The 24,226-nt window shown below is 41.7% G+C and overlaps 1 protein-coding gene across 12 annotated transcripts in view; it reads right to left on the bottom strand.

Moving 5' to 3' along the window:
• Window positions 1-1,575: 1,575 nt before the first annotated feature.
• SEC31A (SEC31 homolog A, COPII coat complex component) overlaps window positions 1,576-24,226 on the bottom strand; it is a 96,804-nt gene continuing 74,153 nt past the window's right edge. For 6 of the 12 annotated variants that reach the window (XM_056568900.1, XM_056568899.1, XM_056568898.1 and 3 more), the window contains 11 exons: window positions 19,345-19,518; window positions 17,969-18,124; window positions 16,568-16,663; window positions 16,068-16,200; window positions 14,500-14,817; window positions 12,930-12,968; window positions 6,662-6,717; window positions 6,312-6,542; window positions 5,995-6,114; window positions 4,772-4,843; window positions 1,576-1,935 (listed from right to left, as the gene is read on the bottom strand). In XM_056568900.1, coding sequence (XP_056424875.1) covers window positions 1,756-1,935; window positions 4,772-4,843; window positions 5,995-6,114; window positions 6,312-6,542; window positions 6,662-6,717; window positions 12,930-12,968; window positions 14,500-14,817; window positions 16,068-16,200; window positions 16,568-16,663; window positions 17,969-18,124; window positions 19,345-19,518 — 1,575 coding nt within the window. In that variant the 3' untranslated portion in view covers window positions 1,576-1,755. The remainder of the gene's footprint in view (window positions 1,936-4,771; window positions 4,844-5,994; window positions 6,115-6,311; window positions 6,543-6,661; window positions 6,718-12,929; window positions 12,969-14,499; window positions 14,818-16,067; window positions 16,201-16,567; window positions 16,664-17,968; window positions 18,125-19,344; window positions 19,519-24,226) is intronic. The other 6 variants (XM_056568902.1, XM_056568908.1, XM_056568905.1 and 3 more) reach the window with 4 other exon arrangements.

The following is a 24,226-nucleotide window of genomic DNA, read 5'->3' as shown; positions in this document are numbered from 1 at the left end:
TGAGTGTTTCTTTAACTGCAAATTGTGCGCATAACACGAGATGATCCCATTGCCTACTTTAGTTGTCCATCTCTGTCATGACATTTACAGAGATAGGAAAGATTGCACATAGCACACACTTATCCCGACTTGCTCTAGTGACATGCGGACCCCCACCAATCACAACAATATCAGAAGTTTTTTAAAGTCCCAGTGCCCATTTAACCAGGAGGAGATCCTCCTCTTTTTAATCAAGATGTAGAGATTTTCAGAGATAACATTGTGTAGCACTGAAAGGGTGCTTATCTTTAGCTGGGTAAGCAAAATCCCAAGGATAGGGGCACATGTCAATAGAAGGAGCTGTGAAGATAAAACACAGAGAACAAAAATCAACAAAATTCAGGATGCCATCAAACCTGCCCAGACTTTGTCTGCAGTATATACAGTAAAAAAAATTTTTTTTATGAAACAACATTTGCTTGCAATGTACTATAGATCTGCACCACATTTTTAGAGTGAAATGTATACCATAAATTAGTCTTGATGTAGTCTAAAGACTCAGATCTGTATGGCGCTGTATGATGGTATAATCCATTGCCGCACGTCAAGGATACTCTACTCTAGATACAATAAAGAAAAGCACACATTTTTAAACATTTTTTTAACCCCTACAGGATCCATGACGTACCACTACGTCATGACACCCTGGGTCTGGAAACTACACCCCTCAAGGAACGTAACAAGGGGTACAGTGAGCTTTAAAACCACACAGATGTCTTCCAAAAGTAAAAACATGTCAACTTTATGATGCAAACATAAAGTAGACATATTGTATATGGGAATCAATATATAATTTATTTGGAATATTCATTTTCCTTACAAGCAGAGAGCTTCAAAGTTCGAAAAATGCTAAATTTTAAATTTTTTCATCAAATTTTGGAATTTTTCACCAAGAAATGATGCAAGTATCGACAAAAATTTACCACTAACATAAAGTAGAATATGTCACGAAAAAACAATCTCGGAATCAGAATGAAAAGTGAAAGCATCCCAGAGTTATTAATGCTTAAAGTGACAGTGGTCAGATGTGCAAAAAATGGCCGAGTCCTACAGGGAAAATTGGCTGGGTCCAGAAAGTCTGCATACGAATTTGCCGGTGGATGGTAATGAAGCATATTATATTGTATCTCTGTAATACAGCCATGTGCATGAATTATAAAGCTCCCCTTGTTCTGAGCATTTATGTGGATGTTGTGTATCTCTTCCATTAGTCTTCCCCTCATGTGCGTTAGTAAACAGATTTGAAGAAATTGCTACATATGCATTTCTAAACAGACTGCTGCAGTTGAGCATGTTTCAAATAGGGAGGAAAAACAAACAAAAAACACCTTATTTTTAATTTGGATCACATACTTTATTTTAGATGACACAATTTGGCAACCAAATCTTTTTTTTTTAAATGTGAACCATTAAAATTAAAAAATATATTTATGTATATATCCCTGGTCAAATATTTGATAGCATGATTCTGGAAACTCAACTGGCATGCGTTGTGAATAATCCATGAAATACAATAACGTTTAAGGAAGGTTTAAAAAAAAACAAAAAAAAAAAAAAACACTTTAGATAAAACAAACTTCTTAAACATAAAAACAAATGTTTGTGTTCTGGAAGTTTTAAAAACATGCTAGTCCTTGGTCCATCCTCTAATACAAAGGTGCAGAAGTGTTGGTTTCCTCTTTAAGAAATGGTGAAGGAAGTCTCTGAGTAAAGAGTTTACACTCCAAGTTTATTGGCCTGGGTAAGCACTACTTTGAGTACTGGCATGAAGGCAGATGTTTCACTAAAGTTACTGGTGCTCACTATGTGGGTATGGATGTTGAGACCTTCCATATAGTTTCGAGACTCAATACTTCTGGCAATGTTGTGTAACCCTGCAATAATTGCAGGAGATAGCTAGAAAATAAAAAAAATAAAAAACAGAAAAGGTTAGAAGCACAGCTACGCAGCATATGGAAATTATATGTGGTCTTACATGAGTGAATTGTGTAATATAGTAACTGCCTTATAGTACCAGGGTGGTACTACAAAAAAATATAAAAAAAAATATGTAAAAAGGTAAGGTTTGTTGGTCATTGTTTGGGCGCTTAGACCCCCACTAATCATCAGACCATACCAGGAGAACCACTTGGCTGAGCTCTTTCTTCCTCTCCCAATTTCACAGTATGGGCTCCATAGACTTACTACAGAAACAATCTTCTGCATCGATATTAGGGGTGTGTAGCGAGCTGGGTAGAAAAGCTCTCAACTGGGCATTTCTGGCTTGTTTTAGCAATTGAACACTCACATCCCAACTGATCAACACTTTGGATATGTTGCTATCATTTCAAATAACTTTGATATTCCATAGGAACGTTTTAAGCCTTGCAGCGTGAAATGCGTGGTCAATTGTATGAGAGTCCACATCTGTACAGTACTTTCAAACATTCACGAAACACATTCTAATGATCAATTACTCTGTTTTGCAAGACAGTAGTTTCCAAGCACAGTATACACTCTTGTATGTAGGTTAATGTGTTGTGACGATAAAACCTCACAGTGGTACTAGATTCTGAAAATTCTCCCTCTAATTGCAATTTTATGTCATTTGGATTCATGTAAGGTCCTAGAGACAATACAGCCCAGCAGAAAACAGAACAGAAAATATCCTCAGAACCTGGTAGGACTACAGCTGCAGCCATCACACCCCCTCCCATAGACATGAATGGAGGGGACGTGGCGTGACGTCACGTCCCCATTCCCGGAAACCCGGAGGTTTCCGAAACTGGAGACGCAGCTACCACATAGAATGCGGGTGCTGCAGGGAGATCGCTGGGGGTCCCAGCGGAGGGCCCCCCCGCGATCAGACATCTTATCTCCTATCCTTTGGATAGGGGTTAAAATTAAACTTTTTTATTTTTCCACAAACAGGGCGTTATGAGGGCTAATTTTTTGTGCCGGGTTCTGACATTTTTTGCGCTACCATTTTGTATTGATCGCACTTTTTGATCGCTTTTTATTCAATTTTTTTCATGATATAAAAAGTGACCAAAAATAAGCTATTTTGGAATTTGGAATTTTTTTGTGCCTACGCCATTGACCAAGCGGTTTAATTAATTATATATTTTTATAATTCGGACATTTCCGCATGCGGCAATACCACATTTATTTTCATTTACACTGTTTTGTTTTTTTTAAATGGGAAAAGGTGGGTGATTCAAACGCTTATTAGGGAAGGGGTTAAATGATCTTTATTAACTTTTTTTTTTTTGCAATGTTGTAGCCCCTATAGGGGACTATAACACTGCACACACTGATCTTTTACATTGATCATTGTTATCCTTGTGTCCTCCAGCTGTTCGGGACGCCACGACTTTGCCGCGGCAGTCTCAAACAGCCCACTGAGCTAGCCGGGAGTAGTTCACTTTCACTTTAGACGTGGCGATCAACTTTGAACACCGCGTTTAAAGGGTTAATAGTGCACGGCACCGCGATCAGTGCCGCACGCTATCGCCACAGGTCCCGGCCGTTGTTACAGGCCGGGCCAGACCCGCTATGACGATGATTTTTAAATCAACTGGTGACAGAAAGTTAAACAGATTTGTAAATGACTTCTATTAAAAATATTAATCCTTCCAGTACTTATCAGCTGCTGTATGTTCAAGAGGAAGTTCTTTTCTTTTTGAATTTCCTTTCTGCCTGACCACAGTGCTCTCTGCTGAAACCTCTGTCCATGTCAGGAAATGTCCAGAGCAGTATAGGATGGGGATTTTCTCCTGCTCTAGACAGTTCCTGAAATGGACAGAGGTGTCAGCAGAGAGCACTGTGGTTAGGCAGAACAGCACCACCCCTTCTCTACACAAGTTTTGATAAATCTCCCCCAAAGATACTTACCAGTCCTCGCTCTGTGCCTGTGTTTTGCAGTACATGAAGATGCAAGAAGTCTGTCAGAAGTGACCGTGCACGGGGAGCTTGGGAAGGCCACCTGTGCACCAAGGAGTTCATTTACATGTACTGAAGAACCAGGATTGTGGCAGAACAGAGGCACAAAGCGAGGACCTGTAAGTACCATTGTCATCAGTGTCACTTGCACTACAAGCCTGTACAACAGGTTAGTGTGGTTGATACTAATGGCAGATCCCCCTTAAAACACTTAGCCCCATCCACAGAATAAAGAGAAAGCATCCCAGTAGAACCTCCGTAATGTGGAGAAAAGGGACCTGAATCTCAATACGAAATAGAGTGGCGAGTTGCCTATGTGTGCCACCGCTCCACTCCGTCTATGGATCTCCCAGAAAAAGCAGGGCAGGGTGCTTGGCTTTCTACAGCAGCTCTATAGACAGTGAATGGAGCAGCAACGTGCATGAGTGACTTTGTCTCGGTTCTCCTAATTGGGGGGTGCTAATGACTGTTCTTCCTATGATCAGAAACTGACCTCCTATCCTATAGATAGTGGATGAGTATTTTAAGTTGGAATCATCCTTCAAGTAATTCCCATAGTGTGGCATTTGTTTGAGCATGTCCCATTTTTAACAGTTTCATTAGAAAAACTGAAAATTTACAGTCTGTATTCCTCCACACAAAATCTGACTAATTTGGAGGTACAACAGGGCTCCCTAGAGGTCAGTAAGTGCCCTATTAGGTCTCAGAGGCTGTACTTAAACTCAAGACTTTTGATTATATGACTGAAATGTATCCTTGAAATAAATGATAAAGTCTCTCCCTGAGCCATACTGGAAACTTTAGAATTTACCGTTTGCTCTCTTAGCTTGTCATACAAGGACTCCAGTCTCTTATTTGCGTCATCCAATTTCCTTTTGGTTTGCTGGGAAAAAAAAAAAAAAAAAAAAGAGAATAGATATATGTTTACATTATTGACTTATATTTGTAATTATTATATCAAAAGCCATTCTAATGGGCTGTAACTAATAACTATAACTAGCATGTGGAAAAAAAGAGCAAAAGCTCTCAGAATAGGGGACAAAAAAAAGTCCCCCTAAAGCATCAGTTTTGGGGAAAAACTTAGTGATGTAATCCTTTCTGAATGTTTGCAATACATAGGATATTAAAACATAATTTCTAATTGTATCTTAAAAAAAGAAAAAAACACCACCACATGGGTCCTCAGGTTGTATGTGGTATTGCAGCTCAGTTCCCTTGAAGTGAATTGAGCAAAGTTGTAATACCACACCCAACCTGAAGAAAGGTGTGGTGATGTTTTTGGAAGAAATTAGCTTTGTTTGTCATCTCCTTTAATATGGACTTTCCATAATGGTAGAAAATAGTATTAGTGTTCTAGTGTATTAGTGTTCTATTCTTAAGACTACATTCAAAACTCCATCATGGCTTCCAATTTATTTAAAAATCCATATAAACTGAAACTGGATCCTGTTCATTCTTTTATCATTTGGATTCCAAAAACAGTGTCGCAAGTTACACTTTCTTGCTGCCAAAGTAATGGAATTGCTGACAGATGTGCTATATGGCAGTGTCAACAGAGACCAATTTAAATGTATTATTAGAAGTATTACGTAAGGTGTAAACAAATTAATTGGTAACTAAATCCTATTAAAGGGAATATCCGTTTGGGGTGGGGGGGGAGGGGGAGTTTAAACTATGCCCGTTGTGTTAGATATAAAAAAAATAAACCTCTATCCACTTTCAGTGCTCCCACGGTGCCTTCGGTATCCTGCTGTGGTTCCTGGGCCCAATATGTCACATTGCCGCTCAGTATATCACTGTCCGAGAAGCTACACTGCTCCGGTCAGCAATTCGCTGAGCTTCAAGGTGATGTAATGGGTCCAAGAAGCAGGATAATGATTGCACCAGGAACTGAAGCAGAATACCTAAAACGCCGCAGGAGGGCTGGATATGAGTAGAAGTTTTTTTTTTTTTTATATCTGCGCATAGTTATAAACAAAAAACAAACAAAGAAAAACTCCTGCTGGAAAACAACTTCAATTCAATGAAACTCACGGGATCAATGGCTGATGATAAACATCTTTGGATGAGTGCCTCAAAAGTGGTTTTCAGGATCAGGTGCTCCTCTGGGATTGGGTTCTTGGTGATCTTCTCAGCAGGCAAACTGCGTATAGTCTGAGAAACGTTCAAATTCACAGATTCATTTCAGGAATAAATGGATGTTATGTAAAATCATTTACATGTAATTCCTTTAAAATATATTTATTTGATGGAGACCCATCCAAACGTCTACCATGTTTTATATAAACATACAAGAGCTTTGATAAATAAGCGCATAAAGTTTTGTTTCTCCAAAGACATCTTAAAATAACCTGCATGGTGTTGCCAATTGGTGCACCTGGAGCACCTTCTGTACTGGGCTTTGAGGAATCAAGGAGTACTCCTGGTTGTGGAATTGGCATGTGAGATGGCTGATATGGTACTGGTACTGATGCTGTAGGGGTAACAGGCAATGGAGCTGGCTGTTGTTGGGCCCGTGGGTCTGCCATAGGGTTCATTATTGGAGCTGTGATTGGTGGAGGAGGAAGGCGGTTTTCAACTACCTAAACAAAACACATGTAATTCATTCAGCAATGTTAATCTCCTCATTCTGTGTCTCGCTATTAATAAGGGATCTCCTATATAAATACAGAAAAGTAGGTAGACACTTTCTGTCACCAACCTTTTTCTTTGAAGTTCTACTGAGGGCAGGTGGGTCATTCCAGCCATTCTGAGGCCCTGAAAGAGAAGGATTTGATCAGCTTATACTACTGAAAGGACTTTACCTAGTAGAGCAGGAATTGTCACTGATTATTATAAGATTATAGTTAGCAAATTTGTTTTCAAGGATTTTACAGAATTCGCAAATTCCTGATGTTAGTAGAAGGACAAGGTCTACACATTTTCCCTACATTCTAGTGCTGGTCCTGGGGCTTGAGGAGCAAACAGAGTGGGGCAAAATGATATACAAGTACTGTAAATACTGTACATAGCTGACACTTATTATTCTGATATGGAGAATATTTATGGAACAACCTCCTAATTGTTATGGACTATTGTGATGTCCATGTTGTGGATCATGTAGTATAGGAAAAGGAAGTCTAACCAACACTTATCAGTTAATTCTTTTTTCATTTTATAATGCTTTATCTCTGTTTAGATGAGACCAGGAAGCCTTGTTTGAGGTATGATGGTAATTTAAGGAAAAAGAGTTGTATAATCCTGCTGTTCTGAGGTCAGCGGTTATGTATAGCTCCGGTGTGCCCTGTAGCTAATCGCCCAAAAGTAAAATGGCTGCAACTCCAACATGTTGGGAGTTGTAGTTTTTCAACAGCTGGTGGAACACAATTTGGAGAGCACAGCTCAATATGATGCTGTTTTTCAGGTTATTAGGCCAGGATTTACACCTGTATTATACTTGTGTGAAGCCGGCCTATAACATCTTCCTCACATAGTATTTGATCAGTATCATGTATTTTTAGCCAAGATCAGGAGTGGAACGGTCTAAGAATAAACAAAACAAAAACTATAATAGAAATATATACACATTCTTTTCTGCGTTTTGGACCAAAACCTGGTTTTGGATAAAAAAAACTGACTAAACACACTACAAGTGAGCCCTGTCTAAGGGTACGTTCACACTTGAGTGAATGGGTCTCCACGAGACCTGTTCACACTGAGGAATTTAAGCTGCAGACAATTCCGCCGCTGAAATTGTTCCGCTCAAAGAAAGAACATGTTCATTCTTTGCACGGATTATTCCGTGAGCACTGCATAGCCGTCAACGGGGACGGCTCAGTGCCCCATGGCCCTAGCGCTGAAGTATTTTCGGCGGCGGCCGCCAGACGGAGTCTCCGCTCGCTGAATGGAGATTCCGCAGCGAACGGAAATTCTTCAGTGTGAACGCACCCTAAAACTGCAAAACAATCAGGTAACCCTTCAAAAGTTAAAGTGGGACAACTCTCGGAGCACCACTGTTACATAGTTACATAGTTAGTACGGTCGAAAAAAGACATATGTCCATCAAGTTCAACCAGGGAATTAAGGGGTAGGGGTGTGGCGCGATATTGGGGAAGGGATGGGATTTTATATTTCTTCATAAGCATTAATGTTCTTTTGTTCCAGGAATGTATCTAATCCTGTTTTAAAGCTGTTAATTTTTCCTGCTGTGACCAGTTCCTGAGGTAGACTGTTCCATAAGTTCACAGTTCTCATGGTAAAGAAGGCGTGTCGCCCCTTGAGACTAAACTTTTTCTTCTCCAGACGGAGGGAGTGCCCCCTCGTCCTTTGGGGGGGGGTTTAACCTGGAACAGTTTTTCTCCATATTTTTTGTATGGGCCATTAATATACTTATATACGTTTATCATATCCCCCCTTAAACGTCTCTTCTCAAGACTAAACAATTGTAACTCTTTTAATCGCTCCTCATAGCTAAGATGTTCCATGCCCCAATTCCATGCCCCAATCCTGTGAATCCTTCTTTTTAGCCATTAGTTGTATTCAGGTCTCAAAGACCTGCACCAATGACCTGACAAAAAGGTGAGTTAAGGCAAGCTTTAAATTTAGTCCTTCCAATTTTTGGGCCAAATAGAAACAAGATGAGGAGGCACAAGAAATAAAGAGTAAGGGCGATTTTGTTTTGTCCACGTTTTTCTTTTAGGATTAATTGCGATTACTTAAAATTATCTTGCTATTGTATTATATTGACATGTAACACGCAAAGGCTATGTGGACTTGCAACATCTTTCTTATTTCTCCAGTGCAACAGAAAAAGGAGACTTTTTGTACTCACCGTAAAATCTCTTGATGGTGTATGGTATATGCTGCTGACACTAGGAAAATAAGTTGGCTCCTCCCTGGCAGGATATACCCGCCCACTTTAAGTGAGGTAATCAGTTTTGTCACAAAGCAGTAGGAAAAGCCAACAAAGAAATATGTCCGAAGGACCCTAGAAAAGAATCCCGGGTAAAAAAAAAAACAATAACCGGAAAAGAATATCCGTACAAAAACCTTAAGAAATAGGTGGGTGCGGTGTCCCCCAATGAAGGCTAAGAGAAAGATTTTACGGTTAGTACAAAAAAATCTCCTTTTCTCGGTCGCTCTTTAATGGGGGACATCTATACTGATGGGACGTACCAAAGCAGTCCCCTAGGGTGGGAATAACAACCACCAGAGAAAGGGAATCAGTCTCGAAACCGAACCCACTTGTCCGTAAGGCCTGCGGACGAGACTCCAGGCCAGAGAAAACAGAGGCCTAAAAACAGAGCTCCCGGAAGATCCCCCAGTCATGAAGATGAACTGGGCCGCCAAAAGGAAGGGACCGTCCTTCGCAGGGACTCTAAACCTACGGTCCTCATAGAGACCTGAAAAAGTCGACTAGGAAGCCAGAGGGGCCTGAACCATATCGGAAAGAGGTAAGAAATCAACTCTAGGGAACACAAAACTAGATAGAGGACTAGCCTGGCTGGGAAACAAAAATGGAAAATAGAAAGAAGAAATTGGGGCTCAGGGTCATGAATATTGAACCAAATTGTGTTTATTAATGTTTAAAAATATATTAAGGGCCCTTATGAGTCAGCAGGGACACAAGATAGCAATATAAGATAAAATAAAATAATAATATATAATGGCAAAAAAGCTAATACTTAATAAAATAATATGTAATAAAATATAATAAATAATAAAATGTGGCCACACATTTCCTGGATAAAATACTGTGCAGTATATTGTGCTTTTACTCTGTTTTTGAGTGTTCGCTCTTATCAGCTGTATATGTAGATAGTGGTGGTCACTGGGGTAATATACAGCTGCATATTACCCCAGTGACCACCATTATTAAGTATTTATTAAGTATTAGCTTTTTCTGCCATTATATATTATCTTATATTGCTATCTTGTGTCCCTGCTGAATCACAAGGGCCCTGTGAGTCACAGCACATAATGCTGATTAATATATTTTTTAAACAATAATAAAAACACAATTTGGTTCAATATTCATGACCCTGTGCCCCAATTTCTTCTTTCAATTTGCCTACTATTTCAACACCGTGGGTATAGGTGCCATATGGGAAACTCGGGTCCATAGGTTGCTAGTCTAACAAGAGCCTCTCAAACATTTTTATATAAAAATGGAAAATAGCACAACAAAAGAAAAAAGTAAACCGACTCTAGAAAGGCCTGGTGTGGAAGATCGAAGATCTGAACATCTGCAGACCCAAAACCCCTATCCAGGAGCCTGCCGCAAACACCCGGGAGGAGACATAGCTCAACTGGTGTAATCCGGATGACCAGAACGCCCTCCATTTCGAGAGAACATGGAAGGAAATAATGGCCAAGAAGAAGCAGAATGTCCAGAAAAGGGGCATCCCGGAACACCACAGAAACGGACATGGGAAATGGAGGTTCCTGAGTCACCTGGAAACGGAAGAATAAATGGCCAAGAAAGGAGTGGAAGACCCTGAAAAGGAGTATCCGGAACACAGGAGCAGCCAACATGGGAATTGGAGGTTTCCAAGTCTCCCGGAAGACTTACACTGGAAGGGTAAGGAAACCCAACGTCCACGCAATGCTCTAGGTGGCAAAGATCCGTGCAGAGACAAAAAAAAAATGCTGTACAGAAAGACCGCCCCATAAATGAGATTGCAGAGAAATCTGGGCAGGACCGCTACACATGCACAAGACCTCAACCATCACTAAGGCCCAAAGAACCAGGAGTGCCGACCTAGAGAAGAAGGCATGCCACAGCATCCCAGGATAGTGGCCAAGACAAGGAGACCAACCGGACCTGGGCCCCAGCGGTCCAGAGCACTCCGAACCAACAACGAGGAACGGGAACAGAGGGGGAACAAAAAGGGAAGCCGGCTGGGACCCCCCCCCCCCAGGCTCTGGGCACAGAAAGTTAACTCTGGAAAACCGTGGAGTCAGTGTAGCGCTGTTGACACCGTCAAGGGAAGGAGGAACACACCCTACCAGGGAGATTGTGCCAGGGGGGAGGAGAGCAATGGCAGGACCCAAACGACAGACAGAGGCTAGACCAGCTGTTGCCGAGCCACACATGATAACAGAAACTCCTCCGACAGAGGGGAGTGCCAAGGCTGTCTGAGCAGCAGTAGATAACCAAGAAACAGGAAGAGAGCCAGGCTGCAATAGTGGGCAGTAAGCACACAGGCAGAGATAGCGAAAAGCTCTACTGAATGCTCTAAGCGAAAAACAAGGGCCCAGCCAGATATCCCACCTATAAAGTGGAAAGAGAGAGATGACCCAGTGGAGGGGAAAACAAGGGGTGGTGGAGATGAAACTCAGGCACTGAAGAGGAAACTACGCAGAACACTGTCTGTGGTATTGGGTCCAGTCTATGTCCACGTAGGAACATGTGCTTGAATACCTCGAACTAGAAGTGGGAGATCCAGCACACTAGCCACAGATTCCGAAGACCATTAAGGACCTGTGGGTGAAAATTTATACCACTGCCGTTTCCCAGCACCCTCCAGGGAATACTGCAGAGTGCCCAGTCACCGCCGAGCACTGAGGAGTGGATATCATGCGTGCTGCGGGGAGATGCTGGAGCTGAATGATGGGCCCAGTCCTCCCACCGCTCGGCCTCTCTTCGCCCTGGGAACAAGGTGAGTGAGAGGGGCGGAGCATGAGAGGCACATAATGGCGCTGATGAAAGGAAAGTGAAAGTGCGGGCAGCAAAAAAGGCGGCCGGCAAAGGAGCAGAGCCGGCTGTCTATATACGTACAGTACCGCTGTGCGGCGAGAGAATGCGCCACCGCACAGCCCACCGAGCCCCCACACCAGAGAGCCCCAATAAAAAAGGTCAGTGATATCCCCTGACGACAACCCCCAATAATCCTTAGGATTAACCCCTGTCAGGGTAAAAGCGGAGGGCAGGTGGGCGTTGAGGATTGCTGCAGATGGGGCTGCCGGTAGCATGACCAGGAGGCCACAAGGTTAGCCCAGCACAGCAATGTGTAATGGCGGCTGAGGAGCTAGCGCTGGGGAAAAGGGACCTCAGGATGGAGACACCCTAACGGAGTACAGAAGGGGAGGGGAGAAGGGGGGGAGGATGTAAGACATACTCTCCAACAGACTCCATCTTCTCATACTCACCCAGGTGTCTTCACCCAGTTTATTGCCACGCTGCATCATACCAGGCTAAGATAGCGGGGCGAGTAGGGGCTGTGGGGGACCCGGATCCAGGGTTCAACCTCCATGTGATGGCCGTTGGCGAGAAGAGGTTGACAGTACATACTCTATGTCTGCGCCCCAATGTCGCATATGGGGAACAGGTAGTGCCATGCTCCTGAACCCCCACCTGAAAAAGGGAAACAAAAGGGAGAAAAAAAATACCTAACTAAACAGCCCTTACTAGAAAATAATAAAAAAGGACCAAGTCTGGGGAGCTCTCAGACCTGTGTTATGCCTCCTACTGTCACTAGCTAAAACTGATTACCTCACTTCCAGTGGGAGGGTATATCCTGCCAGGGAGGAGCAGACTTCTTTTCTTAGTGTCAGCGCCTCCTAGTGGCAAGAGCATATACCATTCAGTATAGGTGTCCCCGAATGAAGAGCAACCAAACGTTTTTTATTTTTAATGGAGACCATTTAGAAACATCTGTAAATGGTCACTAAACTTTCAACTAACTTTGCATAAATCAATAGTACAAGTGAACAAGAAACTTTGTAATCCTTAAGGTTGTTTCATTTTCTTTCTATTTTAGATACACTGGAGCAATAAAATGGTTGATCTTAAATCTTTAAAGAATTAGCATGATTAACATTTAATTTCCATTGTAATTTTTTTTTAATTATTGATCATCTCTACTATATTGTTAACCATTTTGTACATTAAATTTAGGCTAAAGCACAATAAATATATTGCATCAAAAACATTTTACATCTTCTATTAGATTTTTTTTATTGCACTTGTGCTACAGCATGCTGTTCACCTTGCAGGTAAGTTGTCATATCTTGAACTGTGGAATATTCTGCAGATAAGATGCAAAGATAACTTATTATGTAACAAAGTAGGTTTCTGGACAGTAATGTCATACATTTTTTTTTTATTAGGACTACATGTCAAACTCTTAGGACATGTTTACATTGAGTTTTTCTACATGGGACTCTGTGCTAAAATCTGCAGCCTATTGCTTTCCATACAAATCAGTGCTGTAGTTTTTATTATGCAGATTTGAAATTTGCTTTGTTTGTGTGTGTTTGGGGGGTTGGGATGGCGACGTGTCACTTCGTGACACACAATCCATAAAAGGTAGCCACAGGCAGATAAGCTCCATTTCCTTTGTATGGGTAGGGTCACACAAAACTGATCAGCAGCGTATTTTAAACTGTGGATCAGCTGGACCCTACAGGATGCCTCCAGCTGTGCCTGCTCGTAGTGTAGTGTACTTTGTGTACTTGCAGACACCGCGGCTGCTCTCAGCCTTGCTCAGGGAGAGCGGTCGCAATGTCTGCAAGTACACTACAAATTTGTGTGCCGCTCTTAGTGGTGGACTGCCACTACAAATAGGCAGGCACAGCTGGAGGCACAATGTATTTTACACTGCAGATCCTTTGCGTGTGACCCTACCCTATATCAAACTGTAAATCTGCATAGAATAACAGAGCACTCATGGGAACATAGGTTCCATATCACTAGGATGTGAGTGATGAAAAGGAAGCTGCCCCTGCGCTCTGCTATTCTATCAGAGAACTCACATGGGCACAAGCTTTACGTCATATGAAATGCTTGATGCTGCAGATTTCAATGTAAACTAAATGACTGAACACAGCGTCAAATCCTGTGCATCAAATCTGCGCAGGATGCTGTACGTGTAAATAGACCCTAAGGAAGGCATACAGCAAGGAATCTAGAAAAACGGACAAAAACCTGCCACCACTTGTACATGAATATACCATGAATGACGGAGCTGGTTAAATAGTAAAATATATTCTACTTGGACTACCTGAAAAGCTCTTAAGGTGAGGGTGAGTTCGAAACATCAGCTACTGTGAATGGTATATGCTATGTTAGCTATGCTCTGGTGTCAGATTTCACTGTAATCCTGTCTGCGATCAGGAAGACACTACTAGAAAGTGATCTGTACTGTACAGGGAATCTTAGCTGATTATTAAGCCTGGTGACCATGCTACAAAATGAATAACATGATTTTGGGACTATTGTATAAATAGTTAAATGGAAAATTAGGAAAAAAATCTGGTTAAAATAAAAAGTTGCACATATTACAAAGAGTGGAATGGGGCTCTAACTACATACATGCATTTTTGTAATAGTAGTTATTATAACAAACTAAAAAATTACGGTAAAAAATAAATAAATAAATAATAATAATATTATTATTATTATTATTAATAATAAAGCATAAACCTGTAAGCAAAAAAAACAAACAAAAAAAAACAAACACCAAAACAAAACACATGCATTTATGTTTAAAAAAATAAATAAATAACAAAATAAATAAAAAACTCCCATGCTCCCACCACCCCATTTCATGCTCAGACCTGTTCTCTGGGATGCAGGCAGCTCACTGGTAGCAGGCAGAGTACCTGTAGATCCAGGTGGAGGTATTGCATAAGAAGCAGAGGTAGCTGGCATTCCTGGCCTGGCATGCTGGAAAGATGGTCCAGGAGGAGGGAAAGAAGAAGATTGTGTTGGCACTGGAGGGTGTTGAGGCTGCACAGGATAGTGAGGTTGAGGAGCAGAGTGAGAAGAGACATAAGAATTATGGTAGGATGAGGCAGAGGGAATTGAGGCTGAGGGTTGAGGTTGATAGACAGCCGATCCCTCAGAACCATAATACTGTTGAGAAGGTGGATATGCTATACCAAAGAAAGAAGAGAAAAAAAAAATTAGTTTGCACATTTTAAGAAAGTAGTATCATGCAAATATTAAATACATTTAATAAGGATAGGTTTAAAATGAATAGTTAAAGCATATCCCCCACCTTTGAACAAATTTTACAGTTTGTGATATAATACAGTCTGTTTAGAACACAATCTGTTGGCAGTCTTGGCTACTGTCTCAAACAGAAACCAACAGAACTGTGAATGCAGCTCTGGACTAGTGACCCCCCCAACCTACGATGGCCCCGACATGCGATCATTTCAACATACGATGGCCTCTCAGAGGCCATCGCATGTTGAAGGCAGCATCAACATACGATGCTTTTGTATGTCGGGGCCATCGCATAAACGGCTATCCGGCAGCGCTGACTGCTTCAGCTGCCACCGGATAGCAGTTTACGGTGCCTCGTGTGCTCCGGTAATTGTCTCCTACCTGTCCTCGGGGCTCCGGAGAGTCCTCTTCGGGATCCCCTCCATCACTCTCCATCGTCATCATGACGTCGCTGCGCACGCCGTCCCCTTTATGCAATAGGAGCGGCGTGCGTAGTGACGTGATGACTGCGACGCGAGAGCGACGTTCCGGAGCTGCGGGGACATCACAGGGACGCGGCGACAGCGATGGAGGGCGACATCCAGGGCAGCGGTGACGGTCCAGAGCGGCGGGGATAGGTGAATACAACTTCCTATACTTTACATAGCACGGATCCCTCAACATACGATGGTTTCAACAAACGATGGTTCATTTGGAACGGATTACCATCGTATGTTGAGGGACCACTGTATAGTAAAGAGTAAAACTTAAGCTGGTCATACACACATGTGACATATGACAGAGGAACTTCATGTTTCGGAAGCTGGTCAACCATCTAATGTATATGGTAGTCTCTTCACTATCATTGGGGAAAAGAAAGATCAGGTATGTTGAACTGATTGATTCTTCTGATTTGGGGGGGGGGGGGGGGAAGACACCAACACCAGAGTCTGACTCCTGCTTTCTCCCCATTCAAAACATATGCACTGCAAACCCTTATATCGAATTCAACAGAAAAAGAAAGGTGAATAAGCAACAGCACTGTATCATATAGAGATTTGCTGCGTTCCTGCAACAGTCCAGGTGTTATGCAAAATTGTCTGTATGTATGAAAAACATATACAGTATAGAGACGACATACGCACATACACTTCTATCTGTATACATTCACATTTAACTGTGTGCAGATACATACTTTGGGGGTACGTTTGCCGTGCACCAATATTATACGGGTTGGCATTAGAATCCGGTGTAGGAGCGGAAGCTCCAGTAGGAGGTGGATACAAGTTACCAGGGATGTTGAAGCCTGGTGGGGGGGCATTTTCTCTCTGTAAAATTTAAAAAACAATCAATTTACATGCTACTATAACTATTAATTGTAGTATCTTGTTAATTAACTTTAGTAGGGGTTATTTGCTACAATCTCCAAGCTTACAAGTGAAATAGGTCTATCTTACCAAGAAACCTACATTACATTAAAATATCAGCGTGCCAAACAAATATATCTGAAGACTACCTGCTATATATATCCAACTTAAGGTCTCATGGAGATGTACCATAATCCAAGCAGATAAAGTATTTTTTGGGATATTTAGTGCTGCACAATATGGGATTTGCTGTGCAAGATCATAGCATGCCTGGCAAAGCTGCAAAGGAAAATAAGAGGCAAACCTTCCATGTACTGTAATGTTATACCTGTGTGTCAAAGGAAGAGGAGGCAGCAGGTGCAAGGCTGGTAAGGGCAGTAGGGTTTTTGTTACTCCAGGAAGTGACAGTAGGGGCAATTCTAGCCTGAAGTAAACAAAGAAATAAAAAAATCACTGAAAAAACTATGAGATAAGAACTAAATTGTGCCTTGGTCAAAGGGTGGACATTTTCCTTTTGGTTCTAGAGAGATAAATGCCACCAACTAAATCCTGTCTGATAGGTTTTATAGAGACTTCATGTGGGAAGAAAGGGCTGCCATAATACATGTAACAGTATAGTGTGAAAGGTGTTTGAAGGGGAATAGGAGAACAAAAGACGACTTCATTCAACTTTCTGTAGTATCATATTGGAGCAATGTAAAATAAAATTCAACAGGTTCAAACAATGTTACTATTACCTGGGAATAAAAATGGCACAAAGTATCTTCAACAATAGCAAACAATGAAATCCTACTTCAACACCACAGAGAATTGCAATACTTAGAGAATGATGCTATATGACTACATACTACTATGACGCATCGCATTCAAATCAGGTTTATTGAATTAAAACTTCTCACCACTTAAAGCATTACTGTCATGAAAAAAATAAAATAAGTCGAAAAGTTGTTGACTGCACAGGGTCTTACTCCTGAGACCCACTGTGATCATCAGAGATAAGCCGGGAAGCAGGCAGCAACGTGCTCCACTCCCCGGCTGGGTGGCACGTCAGATTTTTTTTATTTCTTTGAATAGACTTCAGGAGTTAGAGTCAGTGTAGTCACCAACTTTTGACATGTCTGAGTGACATATCAAAAGTTCTTTTTCATGACAGTATCACTTTAAGAGCTCTTTCAGCTGTCTGTGAGCAGGCACATTAAACAAACATATTCCAACCATCTTTACACAACAATAGCTTAAAACTAGATCAGTCAGACAGAGAATGTGCCAAATGTATCACAGGCTACAGCTCTTGATCTGGCACATCTTGCTACACTATTATGGTAGATCAATATTTTGTCCAAAATATCCCCTTTTCTCTGAAACACACAATTTTTTATAATCTGGTGTAATGCATGCATGCCATTTATATGGTGCAAACCGAGCCAGATTCTGTCACATTTTGCAGAATAAGCCTGCCCATTTATTTTTATTTTATATACACTGTATCCAGTCTAGGCTACATTTAGGCAAGTGGGATCCTGTAGTAGAAAATGTTGTGCTGTATTTTTCTTACCAACAGTAGATAAAATTGTGGAAAACTCTCGGTTATGAAAAGTATAAGATCTGCACAGTTATTTTTAGCCTTTTTACTGACAACAGCTGGTAAGAAAAGATGCATCATTTTCCAATACAAAAATGATGACATTCATGTTCACCTAATTCTAGAAAACAATGACACAATTTTTACCTGTGGGTAGTACTGGTTGTCTGGTGTTGGATTCTGGTGCGTCGTCATGCGCTGTGGCACCATTGGTGTTGTGCGGGATGCAGTCGTGTTTGTGGAAGGCAAGCCAGTCTCTCCTTGTGCTCGTGCCAATCTCTCCCGCAACTGAACTATATTTAGCTGGTGAAGGGAATTAAAGAGAAATATAAACCAGATTGCAATATGTATGTAACAAGGTGCATGGCAATTGGCACAATAGAGTAAAACTATATTGATGCATGACTTCTACTATTTGTGTTCTGAATGACTCAATTTGTGACTGAATAGCTCAATTTTAAAATGTTATCAAAAATAAACCAAATAAAATATTTTATCCAGCCAGCCTGATGAATAGGATAGATGCCTAACTGGGCTGTTCTTTATGTCAGTCTCTACTTGTCTCTAGCTCTGGATGAATAGGGAAGAATTCAATGTACAAAGAGTACTTTAAATGTGGCAGGTTAACCTTATTTTCATATTTCCCATCTTCCTACTTTTAGGGTGCAGTAACACGCAGTTCTTCCAGCCGTGGATAGCACTATATGTAAGAGTACCCTTAAAATTAATAACTTGTTCTAAGGACAGGCAATAAATATTAGAATCGCTTCATTGGATGCTACAAGTAGAGATGAGCGAACTTACAGTAAATTCGATTTGTCACAAACTTCTCGGCTCGGCAGTTGACTGCATAAATTAGTTCAGCTTTCAGGTGCTTCCGTGGTCTGGAAAAGGTGGATACAGTCCTAGGAGACTCTTTCCTAGGACTGTATCCACCTTTTCCAGCCCACCGCAGCACCTGAAAGCTGAACTCATTTATGCAGGAAAAGTCAGCAACCGCCGAGCCGAGAAGTTCGTGACTAATCGAATTTACTGTAAGTCCGCCCATCTCTAGCTACAAGCAAAGAAACAATAAAAAAAAGGTTGCAATGCTCGCCCAAATGCTATGGCTTCTTCCAACAGCTCATTGATTTAATATTATGGCCAGGCCATCAATCTTAAAAGCCTGTATAACCCCTTTAAACAGAAGCTTTTCTTTTAAACTACAAGGCAACTGTAGTATTACATGCAAGTTATTCAGATGAATCTCTGTCTAAGCAGTCCACCAAAACACCAAAATAGGAATTTCCACAAATTGGGAAAACTCCCTCTGTATTGTCAATATGACCTATTAGGGAACTACTGTGGCGAGTTATTAGTTGTGTTCCAATAACCTTCATATATTGTCATAAAAAAAACACAGTAGATAATAAATTCTGAGGTAGGAGAAGAGGGGGATTTAGACTTGTGCTTCAGTGACTGAGTATTGTTTTAGTTGAAATGTAATAGTCAGACTTCGTGACTGCCTACCCAGTTCCACTCACCTGATTGGTGCTGTTGGGTAAAAATGCCATAGCAGCTGCAAGACTTCCCTGTGCTGCCAGTAAGATGGCATATTGACTCATCTTATCTGCAAGGAGGATGCCAACATCTTGTGTGTCCACTGCTTGTGTGACTTGCACGGCTTTACGAAGTATAACAACTTTTTCTATAAGATCCTAGACAATACATACAAAAGAAAATAAAAACATTAAAATGAAAATAAAAAAAAATATTTAAGCATACTGCAAGATGGGATTTCAAGATGGGATTTGTTTGGGGAGCACGAAACAAGTTTTTTTTTATTTTTTAAGAACATAATTGATAGTGTATACTTTGGAAAGCTGCTGGAACAGGAGATAGAAGGACCTCACTGGGATTTGCCGACCCTTTACTAACTTAACACAGAACCGCTCTTGTCTGATACAATAAACCCAAGAGCTGCAAACACCATTGAATAGCTGATGGGGTAATAAAGCAAATTGTACCTTTCCTGGAGCAGATCGTAGTTGCCAAAATTATCTTTTTATATCTCAGTCAAGTTTCAATGAGGCAGGGCCAAGCTGCTCAAGTGCCAAAACTTGGCACGCCTCTTTGCTCACCTGTACCTCCTAGCCTTCCTACGTTAGAATTACATGTTTTCTTTCTTTTTAACTCCTTGGGGACGGAGCCCATTATAACCCTAGGGACGGGAGCATTTTTTGCAATTCTGACCACTGTCACTTCAAGCATTAATAACTCTGGGATGCTTTTACTTTTCATTCTGATTCCGAGATTGTTTTTTCGTGACATATTCTACTTCATGTTCGTGGTAAATTTTTGTCGATACTTGCATCATTTCTTGGTGAAGAATTCAAAAATTTTATGAAAAAATTGAAAATTTAGCATTTTTCTATATTTGAAGCTCTCTGCTTGTAAGGAAAATAGACATTCCAAATAAATTATATATTGATTCACAAATAAAATATGTCTACTTTGTGTTTGCACCATAAAGTTGACATGTTTTTACTTTTGGAAGACACCAGAGGGCTTCAAAGTATAGCAGCAATTTTCCAATTTTTCACGAAATTTTCAAATTCTGAATTTTTCAGGGACCAGTTCAGCTTTGAAGTGGATTTGAAGGGCCTTCATATTAGAAATACCCCATAAATGACCCCATTATAAAAACTGAACCCCTCAAAGTATTCAAAATGACATTCAGAAAGTTTGTTAACCCTTTAGGTGTTTCACAGGGATAGCAGCGAAGTGAAGGAGAAAATTCTAAATCTTCATTTTTTTTACACTCGCATGTTCTTGTAGATCCAGTTTTTGAATTTTTACAAGGGGTAATAGGAGAAAAAGCCCCCCAAAATTTGTAACCCAATTTCTCTCAAGTAAGGAAATACCTCATATGTGTATGTCAAGTGTTCGGCGGGCGCAGTAGAGGGCATAGATGGAAAGGAGCAACAATGGGATTTTGGAGAGTGAATTTCTCTGAAATGGTTTTTGGCGGGCATGTCACATTTAGGAAGCCCCTATGGTGCCAGAACAGCAAAAAAAAACAAAGCAAAAAAAAAAAAAAACACATGGCATACTATTTTGGAAACTACACCCCTCAAGGCACGTAACAAGGGGTCTAGTGAGCCTTAACACCCCACAGGTGTTTGACGACTTTTTGTTAAAGTCGGATGTGTAAATGAAAAAAAAAAAAAAATGTTTTCACTAAAGTGCAGTTTTTTCCCCCAAATTTACAAAGGGTAATGGGAGAAATGCCCCCCAAAATTTGGAACCCCATCTCTTCTGAGTATGGAAATACCCCATGTTAGGGCGTAAAATGCTCTGCTGGTGCACTACAATGCTCAGAAGTGAACGAGTCACATTTGGCTTTAGGAAAGCAAATTTTGCTGAAATGGTTTTTGGGGGGCATGTCGCATTTAGGAAGCCCCTTTGGTGCCAGAACAGCAAAAAATACCCACATGGCATACTATTTTGGAAACTACACCCCTCAAGGCACGTAACAAGGGGTACAGTGAGCCTTAACACCCCACAGGTGATTGACGAACTTTCGTTAAAGTAGGATGTGAAAATGAAAAATTTGATTTTTAACACTGAAATGCTGGTGTTACCCCAAACTTTTCATTTTCACAAGGAGTAATAGGAGAAAAGGTCCCACAAAATTTGTAACCCCATTTCTCTCGAGTAAGAAAATACCTCATATGTGGATGTAAAGTGCTCTGTGGGTGCACTAGAGGGCTCAGAAGGGAAGGAGCAACATTGGGCTTTTGGAGAGCGAATTTTGCTGAAATGGTTTTTGGGGGCATGTCACATTTAGGAAGCCCCCATGATGCCAGAACAGTAAAAAAAAAACAAAAAACAAAAAACACATGGCATACTATTTTGGAAACTACACCCCTCACAGAACTTAATAAGGGGTGCAGTGAGCATTTATACCCCCACTGGCATTTGACAGATCTTTGGAACAGTGGGCTGTGCAAATAAAAAATAAAATTTTTCATTTTTACGGACGACTGTTCAAAAAATCTGTCAGACACCTGTGGGGCGTAAATGCTCACTGTACCCCTTGTTACATTCCGTGAGGGGTGTAGTTTCCAAAATCAGCCACCCCTGTGCAAATTTACCAATTTAGGCCTCAAATGTACATGGCACTCTCTCACCTCTGAGCCATGTAGTTCGTCCGCATAGCATTTTACACCCACATATGGGGTATTTCCGTACTCAGAAGATATTGTGTTACAATTTTTGGGGGTCATTTACTCTTTTTATTGGGGGGGGGGGGGGAACGTGTAAGGGGGTGTATATGTAGGGTTTTACTTTCTATTATTTGTTAGTGTAGTGTAGTGTTTTTAGAGTACATTCACACAGGCGGGGGTTCACAGTAAGTTTTCCGCTGGGAGTTTGAGCTGTGGTGGAAAATTTGCTGTGGCTCAAACTTTTCGAAGGAAACCCACCCGAGTGAATGTACCCTGTACATTCACATGGGGGGGGGGGGCGCCCCAAACCTTCAGCTGTGGCAAAATGACAACTCCCAGAATGCACTGACAGACCGTACATGCTGGGAGTTGTAGTTTTACAACAGCTGTAGGCACACTGGTGGGGAACCACCGAGTTAGAAAACAGACTCTAGCTCAGTGATTCCAACCAATGTTCCTCCAGCTGTTGCAAAACTACAACTCCCAGCATGTAGTGTCTGTCAGTGCATTCTGGGAGTTGTAGTTTTGCAATAGCTGGAGCCACACGGGTTGGAATCACTGAGTTAGGAAACAAGCTCTAGCTCAGTGTTTCCCAACCAGTGTGCCTACAGCTGTTGCAAAACTACAATTCCCAGCATGGCCAGACAGTCAGGGATGCTGGGCGTGTAGTTCTGCAATATCTGTCCCTTCAGATGTTGCAGAACTACAACTCCCAGCATGCCTGGACAGTCTGGGCATGCTAGGAGTTGTAGTTATGCAACAACTGGGGAAGAACAGTTTGGAGACCGCTAAGTAGTGGTCTCCAAACTGTAGCCCTCCAGATGTTGCAAAACTACATTTCCAAGCATGCCCAAACTGTCCAGGCATGCTGGGAGTTGTAGTTCTGCAACATAAGAAGGGCCAGATATTGCAGAACTACATGCCCAGCATCCCTGACTGTCTGGCCATGCTGGGAAATGTAGTTTTGCAACATCTGGAGGGCTACAGTTTGGAGACCACCTTCTCTGCCGCACTTTCCGGCCGCTCCACCTGTGTCGATGCCGCCGCTGTTCCAGGATGCCTCTGCCAGTCCGGGTAAGCCGGGCCATACTCCCCCCTCACCGCCCGTGTTCCCCCCCCTCTGCCCCGACTTCGATCGGTGGGCAGAGCGGGGGAAATGAACTCTAACCCCCCCCGTCCCCCTCCTGCCATTAGTGGTCAGCCTGACCGACCAATGGCAGGGGATAGGATGGGGTGGCAACACTGCCACCTCGCTCCTATCCTTTAGGATGGTCGGAGCTCCGATCATTCTGATTTTCCGGGCGATCGGGTCAACAGTGACCCAATTAGCCCGGATCACGGGCAAATCGCTGGTCTGAATTGACCAACGATTTGCCGTGATCGCTGACATGGGGGGCGGTCTCAGGACCCCCCTAGGCATTGCCACGGGATGCATGCTCATCGTTATCAGCAGTCATCCTGGTCCGCTCGGCGAGCGGCGGTAAACGGAAATGCCGACAGCGTATGGATACGCCCTTCGTCCCCAAGGAGTTAAGCAATTTGTGTACTGACAAGTGCATTTCCATAGGCTTTCATAGAGCACATTAATAGATTAAAAATAGAGCCTTTTTAATACCTAATTTATGGCTGTATTTTTCTTTTACAATGTGTAAACCTAGCATAAATCCCATTAAATTCACAACACTGCAGCACCAAACAATGAACTAAATTGTTTTAAATGGAATTTATTTTATGTATTATTGTATGCTGCCTAGACAAGGATTCAAAGGGATTGTCTTACTTTACACAGAAAGATGTGTACTTGCTTTACCCCAAACTACAGACTCCACACAAGCAAGATCTCAAATAACAATGGCCCAAAAAAAGGATAAACCATTCCTATAAAAAATAAAAAAATAAATAAAGGAGATTTTTGTACTTACTGTAAAATCTCTTTCTCAAAGGATCCATTAGGGGGACACAGACCATGGGTATGCTGCCGTCACTAGGAGGCTTGACACTATGGCAACAAGAAAAGTTGGCCCCTCCCAGCAGGGTATACCCACCTACATGCACCTGAGTTAATCAGTTTTAGTCCCAGAGCAGTAGGAGAGGACCGACAGGTCAGAAAAAAAACATGAACCGTCCAAGGAAACCACAGAATACAAATTAACTGAACACACCCTCGGACAGGTAACCAAACCAGGAATACCAGAGA

This window comes from Hyla sarda, chromosome 1, assembly GCF_029499605.1.
Source record: "Hyla sarda isolate aHylSar1 chromosome 1, aHylSar1.hap1, whole genome shotgun sequence".
NCBI classification, from domain to species: domain Eukaryota; kingdom Metazoa; phylum Chordata; class Amphibia; order Anura; family Hylidae; genus Hyla; species Hyla sarda.
Note: the sequence above shows the minus strand (reverse complement) of the source record. Positions and strands in the feature narration are given on the sequence as shown.